General features: G+C 36.5%; 1 protein-coding gene across 1 annotated transcript; it reads right to left on the bottom strand.

The window, feature by feature from the left end:
* Positions 1–1,859: 1,859 nt before the first annotated feature.
* On the bottom strand, positions 1,860–6,947 carry LOC143603314 (uncharacterized). Its single transcript, XM_077080142.1, has 10 exons — positions 6,487–6,947; positions 6,316–6,394; positions 5,455–5,549; positions 5,250–5,354; positions 5,062–5,141; positions 3,626–3,716; positions 3,448–3,555; positions 3,248–3,334; positions 3,104–3,172; positions 1,860–2,241 (listed from the first exon to the last, which is right to left on the bottom strand). The coding sequence occupies exons 1-10, from the start codon at positions 6,739–6,741 to the stop codon at positions 2,101–2,103; spliced, it is 1,110 nt and encodes a 369-aa protein (XP_076936257.1). The 5' UTR covers positions 6,742–6,947; the 3' UTR covers positions 1,860–2,100.
* Positions 6,948–8,480: the final 1,533 nt, after the last annotated feature.

Genomic DNA, 8,480 nt, shown 5'->3' with positions numbered 1-8,480 from the left:
ATAGTTTTAAAACCAATATTCCTATTTTAAAGTGGTGATTTTAGTGTTACCCGCAACTACAATAGTACATGTAACACCCTTGGCAAACACAACATCGTCCCACTCTTAGGCAAATCCCACATTGGCCGTGGACAAGAGGCATCCTTGGTTCATAAGTAAATGTCATGCCTCTTCAATCACCAACGCGTTTTGGGCTTAATTGGCTGTGGAGCACATGAAAACTCCACGGTTAAGCGTGATTAGGTGGAAGTAGTACTAGGATGGGTGACCTCTTGGGAAGTCTCCATCTGGGCAACCAAAAACAAATCCGTGAGCTCTTCGTGGACAGAACAGACAATATTGATGGTACGAGGGGCCGGATGTTACAACACAATTTTACATGTAGCAGGAAAAAGAAAATGTATTTTCTTAATTTGGGTACAACCAAAACAAAACTGACACAAGGCTAATTATGACATCCACACTTGTGAACTATGCAGTTAATATCGGCGATATGTCGGTGATATATCGCCGATATATCGGTTATCGGACCTCTGCTATAATATCAGTGCAAAATATCGGTTATATTATCGGTCCCGATATTATCGGCGATAATGACCTATATATCGCCGATATTTGGCTTCAATAATATCGGTTATATCACCGAGTTTCTCGGTTGAGACATTTTTTTTGGTTTTACACTTTTACTTACCTAGTTCTTTGATATAACTATGTTTTCTCCAACAAGGTGTTACTTGGCGACCAAATATTGACCTTATAGGGATTTACGACAGAAATTCCCGACGTCGCCGCTGCAATTTCTGCCGGAAATGATGAAGTAACCGGCGCCGGAATGGTTAAAGGTGGAAGAGAGCGGCGCTGCAATCCTGTGAACGTGATCTTTAAGTTTTAGGTTAAAAGAAAAGTTTAATATTTGAAATTTAAGCCCTCTCTTTTAACCAAGTTGACATAAAAGGTGTAAATCAGTTTGTGTATATAACAATTAACCCCCCTTTATTTTTACTAGTTTACATTTTAGTCTTTAAACTTATAAGTTTATAAATATCATCATCATCATCGTACTCAGTATATCCCACCAATAGCAATGCTATGGTAGGGTCTGAGAAGGGTAAGATGTAGACAGCCTTACCTCTATCCCATAGGGATAGAGAGGCTGCTTCCGGTGAGACCCCCGGCTCGATAGTAGTTTTGCATCAAGCCTTGGACATAAGGCACATAGCACTCAATCATCGGGACACCGGCTGATCGGTGCATGTGCCCTTGTCTTTCGGCTATCAACGCCACCACATGATGCCTGATTAACCTTCCGCCACTTTTAACGTTATTTTCACGAGATTAGTAAAATAACGTCAAAATTAGTGCAATTTTACTTTTGCCCACCCGAGGGTTCACACATATATACATTATATGCGCGCACCGCAAGCAGGGCGTAGTTTATAAATATAAAGTATAAAATTAGCATTATATGCTTATAAAAAGTATATATATGTAAATTTATACATGATACTAAAATACCAATATATCACCATGAAAACCGATATCTCATGTATCGGTTCTTGGCCGATATCCGATATTTTTCCGCATTAACTGCATAGCTTGTAAATAGAAGACAGCATCAAGATCTGACGTATGATTGTTTTTGTTTCTCAGACTCTATACGAGACCCTACTCAAATGCCTAATATCAAAGACTACTCATTAAATGACAACAGTACAGTAAGTTATGCAACACATGCTGATGTAAATAACTATATCAAGCTAACTATTGAAACCAACTAAATCATGTGAATAGTAATACTTTTATACTATTCAACATTATTTAAAAGCAAAAAAACTACAAAGCTAAAGTCAAATGCCACAATATATACAATAGTAAATCTTACTAGTTTGATATATTCTAAGATGATGATTCTAGTATGTTACACACACCAAATGTGTAAAAATAGCAACATTTGTTTTATTAATTTGGGTACAAATAAACAAAACTGGCACTGAGCTAACTGCTTATGAAATCCAAACTTGCAAATAGAAAACAGTATCAGAGGAGTAAGAAACTTTTCTTAAAAGTGTTTTTACATCTTCATATATCATTCATTGGGAATCATTGATCCTTCGTTAAGTCACTCTTGCTTTTACCTTTTTTCATCTTTGCTTTGACTCGCGATTTTAGTACAAGAGTCTGCACTGTGTTTGCAAAATTCCCTACTGCCATTATTATCAGAAGGATTCCACAAGTAACCACCTGCCAACATGCATTTCCCATCATTCAACTTTACCATCATCACACCATCAAAAACTACACGGGCCGGATTGAGTTAGGCTGACCCACCAACAGTTTTTGAGTGGATCAAAAACTGCACTCATTGACCCGTTTTAACTTTGGGGCATTTACATATTTCCCCTTCCTAACATCCTTAATTACATATTTCCCCAATACTAAAAAATAATTACATATTTCCCCTTTCTAACACATAAAAAGGGGAAATATGTAATTGATTTTTGGGGTTGGGGATATATGTAATTAAGGGTATTTAGCAAGGGGAAATATGTAAAAATTCCTTTAACTTTTACCTAATCTTATTTAAACCCAATTGACCATTTTTAAGATAACACCAATCAAACTAACCCACATGAATAGTCTAAGATTCCATCGACCCGTCTAACTTGTATATAATCTTTTTAAGCCCATTTGACCACGTTTGAGATAAAACATCACCCAAACGGGCCCACATGAAAGGTCGAAATTTCATTGACCCGTTTAACTTTTACATAATCTTTCAAACCAATTAGACTACGTTTGAAATAACACCACCAATACAGGCCCAGATGAAAGGTCAAGAATTCATTGATCCGTTTATTATTTGCGTAATCTTTTTTTAGCCCATTTGATCACGTTTGAGATATCACCACATAAATAGGCAAAAATTCCATTGGCCTGTTTCAATTTTTATATAATCTTTTTTTACCCATTTGATAAGGTTTGAGATAACATTAACACCACCCAAACGGGCTCACCAATCTTTTTTAAACCATTTGACCATGTTTGAGATAAAACTCCAACCAAACAGGCTCACATTAAAGGTCGAAAATTGTGAGTTTCTTACCTGCCATTCAGAAACAACACCAGCCACTGCAGTTTGTAGCAATAACACGCCCACGTATGCTTCAAAAGCCTGTAATAAGTAAACAAACAGTTAATCTTTAACTATAAAATAATGAATAATAAAACTAATCGTGAATTAAATCACCTGCAAGACAAAAAGTATGGGTAGTAACAGCCATAGTTGACCTTTGACTCCAGCAGTTTCACCCCACACAACATCCATTCTTCTAGCCTACAATCAAAAGTCGAAACAAATACTTCAAAATAATCCAGTGACAACTTTAATGACTTTTTATTGGTACATTAATATTGGAAACTAAAGATTTATAAGACAGGTAAACACACCTTTCCGAGTGCAATACGTGTATATAGTCTTTGCCTTTGATATCTGTTTTGTAAAAGCATTGCCACTCCTTGCATAATTGCCCATCTTAAAAACAATTGTATACCTTTCTGCAAATTGGTTGCATGCACACATGAATATTTGGTTCAAAAATATATATAAATAAACACAATATTATACCTGCTTCTGGGCACAGTCCGGTTGCTTTTCTATTTCCCACGTGAGGCTGATGAGTGCCATACCCATAGCACAATAGTGATGGTATATCCACCTGCACCATCACAAACCCTCATGCATCACTTATCCCCAATCAATCATATTGTTCACAATGCATGACAAACAAAGTATGGTTTTAGTCCCTATGGTTTGCCCAAAATAACCCTTTTAGTCCAAATTCTAATTTGGCTTTTTCAGTAAAATTGTGTCTAATTTGGCTTTTTCAATTGTGTCTCAATCAACTACAGTCCTTATAACATCATCCAACTTTTCTGTTATTTTTTTCTAAAAAAGACCAAAATACCCTGATTGTTGACAATAGTTAACAGAACTACTGAATGATGTTAGAAGCTTGATATTAATTGAAACGGTAATGAAACCAAAGTGACTGAAAAAGCCAAATTAGAACTTTTGGACTAAAAGGGTTGTTTTGAGCAAACCACAGGGACTGAAACCATACTTTACTCAAAACTATATTAGGTCATGTAGCTCCAAACAGATTGAAACGGGTTATGGTTGAAATGAGTCTGTTTTACGGGTCAAATAGGCCAGGCTTGGCTGGGTTGACCCACGGACACTTTCTAGTCCATTTTTTGTGATTTTGTTAATAGATAACACATTAATTGTGGCTAGGAAAACAATATTCTTATAAATAATCAGTTAGATCTTGTAATAAAAGAGACAACAGGTGACTTTTATTCCATTTTCATTAAATTTCTTAATTTAGCCAGTAACCTGCTCATAGATAAATGGATCGAAACTAATAGGCGTGTAAGCGGACCGGACATTCAGTGAACTGTTCGTGAACCATTTGGTGGGAAGTTCGTACAATAAAGAAACAGACATGAACAACTTTTTTGTCCATTTAGTTAAAACAAACAAACATGAACACACCTCATTCCTTCATTTATATTCGCGAACGTTCCTTTATTTAAGTCCGTTTATCTTCTTTTGCACAGGTTCATTTATGTTCGTTGGTGTACGTTTCTTTAAGTTTGTTCGGGTACATATTCATCTAAATTTTTAGGCTCATTACAATTTAGTTTAGTTTTATAATTTCCACTGTCTAGCTTTAATAAATATTTAGGCCAAACAAATGGTCATTTTGACTTTTAGTTGGTGTTCCCTTTGCTAACTTCATTCACCTATGTTCAGTTATTTTCGTTCGTCTATACTATTAACAAACGAACACAAAAACACTCATTTTCTTAACGAACGAACACGAACCAGAAAACCCTGTTCTCTTAACTGTTTTTGTTCAATCGTTTGTTCGGTTAAAGTTAAATGAACAAGAGCACGACATGCTGTGTCCATGTTCGTTTAGTTCGTTTACATGCCTAGAAACTAGTATGCATGACATTCTTTGCAGAATTAAAGGTTAACAGAACATAAACAAATACCATGGGCGAATATCACTTCCATTAACTCTCAAAATATTCTCTCTTAAAGCTAATGCTGTATAAAGAAAGAGCAACCATGCCTGAAAAGGGCATACTCGTCATTCTCTTGTAACAAGTTTATTCATTTATGTATATTATTATAAAAAAAAATGAACATAATAATTGCATACGGAAAAGAATATGTCTACCTGGTAAATCTGTACAGGTAATGCAGGAAAACATCCACCCCAAATTTTTGATCTTAGCATTAGTAGCAACAATGGGAAAAACAAAAACAGATATGCAGTTCTATCCTGCCAATAGTTTATAAAATAATATTAGAAGTGGTCACATTATCCAAACAAGATAAGCAAATTGCATGCTAATATAGATGCAAAATCAATAAATTTTTACCCTGAAACTATAATATTCCTCTTTCACTTTCAATTGAACATCTTTTCGGTTAGCACGAACGTTTATGGGACCAAGAAACATCCTCAAGAAACGTCCTGCAGGTTACAACAGACGGTCAACGAACAGAATTGAATACTCCACTCTACATTCTGAACAAAGATATACTATAATTTCTACATTCTTGCTAATAGCCATCAGTTATGATCAATAACATGATTCTTGACATAATTATGATCTAAGGACGTCATATAATCAAGTATCATTCATGAAATTAAAGTCAGGGACTAGTTTGGCGATCTCTGCATCAGTAAGTGCTAAATCAATAGGAGGTCTAAATGGTTAAAGAGACTCTAGGTGCTGAGTCAATGAGTATGCCAATGTGGTGGTGGGTCTAGGAGGTGGTGTGTGAGTGGCAGACTGAGAGTTATGAATACATGTGAAGGGGCAATGGGGTAAAAGTTCCATTCAGCATCATTTTTAAGCTTATTTGGTAGGAGTCTTGCTGACCGATTCGAAAGTGGCATTCCGGTGAACCAAACAGACTTAGGGGTTGTTTGGCAATCTAGTGCTGACTCATTAAGAGGTCTGACTGATTAACACTGAATGATTCAGCGTGTATTTGAAACTTGACCATAAAGAGGCTCCATGAGTCATTAAGAGGTGTACCCAAACACGCTCTCCCTCTGACCAATTCAGATTAAGAGGCTACCAAAACAGACCAGGATCTTCTAGACTTTTAAGGTACATTCCGGAGTCAAACGAATATGAAATTCACAATTTGCTACAAAACTAACTCATTTTATTTTACAAATTCACAATTATTTTAGAAATTAATTTATTTAACCAGTAAAAGCAACAGACCATGTGATTTGCAGGGAAGAAAAGTAGCAGCATCTCCTTCACTCAATGTATAACTAGCTCTACTCAACTCCTCAGTCAACTGTAAACAAACATGCACAGTTAACTGTTTATTTATTTTCAATAAAACAAATGCCCTAATAATTAATCCAGCCCTAATTGAATAAAAACTACCTTCTCAGCCTGTTTAGCATCCAAACTGCCTTTCTTAACGGACGAATCAACAAACGATCGGAGCATTTTAATATTGGAATCGAGAGCTATGGCTCGTTGGCGTAACGAAGCATCCTCCTGCGAGTTTCTAGCAATTAACGCCGATGCTGATTCCTGCAACTCCTTACTCTGTTCCACAACCCTACTCACTTCTTCCACGACGTTTCTCTCCGGCGAACTCTTACCGCCGCTGTCCGTGGCGGCGGATTCTCCCATATTGTACAGATCGAATAATAATATGTGACTGTGTGGTTAATATACAACACAATTATCAATTATATGTGTGGTGTTTTTGTAATTGACTAGATAGATAGACAAAAGGTGACGGTGACGGTGAGATTTTCCGGCGGCGACACGGTGGATATGGATATTGATCTGGTTAATGTATGCGGGAGCTTGTATCCACGTGCACATCCAGTTCTTGTTAAGACACGGTGGATATGGATATTGACTGTGTGTTTTGGTAATTGACCATAAAGTTTCACATACCGGGCTTATGTGCCACGTGACGCCTAGTGAGAGCTATGGTTTTGTATAAAAACATGCTGTAGTCATAACTCTCTACATCCAGGAGTTATGCGTCACATGGCGCCCAGTCACTTTTACAGTTTTGTTTTTTTTTTTTAATTTTTAATAAGAATAATCAAATAACAATTATATTTTATTAAATAAATATTACAAGAAAATAAAAAAAACTAGTCGTCGTTGTTGTCGTCGTCGTCGTCTTCGCCCTCTTCGTCTTCTTCGCCTTCTTCGTCGTCGTCGTCATTTTCATCGTCTTCGCCATCGTCGTCGTTGTCTTCATCATCGTCTTCATTGTTGCCCTCGTTTGAATCCTAGCGTCCCTCGAGCGTCAGGCTTTTGCTTAAAGTAATCAAACTCACGCTCCAAATCATTGGTGATGCGCATAAATAAATTTTTAGACATCCGAAAACGACGCCTAAAGGTCTTCGGGTTCTTGTATCTCGGCGTGTCGCAGAAGTAATCTGCCATCAACCGGTTGTTGGCTTCGGCACGATCTCGTTCGATATATGCTCTTGTTGAAACGGGGGGTGGAGAGCTAATCGCACCCGTAACGGAACTCATATACTGTGTCGCGAGCATAATCGCACTCGTAACCGCATGTTCCTCCTCCACGTCCTCGGCTTGTTGGCCGGGCCCGAAAAACTGTTTATATATAGATGGAGGATCCATATATAGTGAATTTTGTGTAAATGAATTATAGAGTTGTAGAGTTAAAAGAGAAGTTTTATAAATTTGATGAGTTTTGATTGGGAATTAGTTGGTTTAATATATAAAGAAATAATTTTTTTTTATTCTCAACGGTTATATATATAACGGTAATATTTTTTTGATTTGTGTGTCATTTGCGCGTTTTGTATACAACGCACCAAAAAACAACATCACATAACACGGGGGGGGGGTGTACCTCCGCGTTTTCAACCCATAACGCAAACATAACATTTGCAGTACACATGGTCTAAATAAGTTACTTACCTCACCTATAAGTTGCTTGCTATAGACTTTTAGTGTTATAAAACTATAAAATATCAAATATATACATAGAACATAATCAGCCGGGATAACAACGGGTCGGGTTTGATCGGATTCAGGTATTTCTAAACTCATATCATACTTGATTGTGAAAGTCCATCTTAAACCTAGCGTATGTTTGGCAAAACTAGATGGTAGTTGTAGATGGAAACTGATGTCTGGTAACGTATTGATTTTGATTGGTAATTACCTGTCGGGTTTTCTATCGGGTTCTGATAAAATACCTATTAATATATTTGGTTCAAAACTCGTCGGGTTTTGACATAATATAACTAATCAATTACAAACTAATGTTTACCACAAAATTAAAATGTCTATATAATTGTCATAAATAAGTTTCGACAAATAATATATTTTGATTCGGGTACGTTGGGTATATAATCGAATAATTTGGTCTAAGT

Source organism: Bidens hawaiensis, unplaced genomic scaffold, assembly GCF_021521415.1.
Source record: "Bidens hawaiensis isolate Kalapana, Puna unplaced genomic scaffold, B.hawaiensis_p1.1 tig00061224_1, whole genome shotgun sequence".
NCBI lineage: Eukaryota > Viridiplantae > Streptophyta > Magnoliopsida > Asterales > Asteraceae > Bidens > Bidens hawaiensis.
Note: the sequence above shows the minus strand (reverse complement) of the source record. Positions and strands in the feature narration are given on the sequence as shown.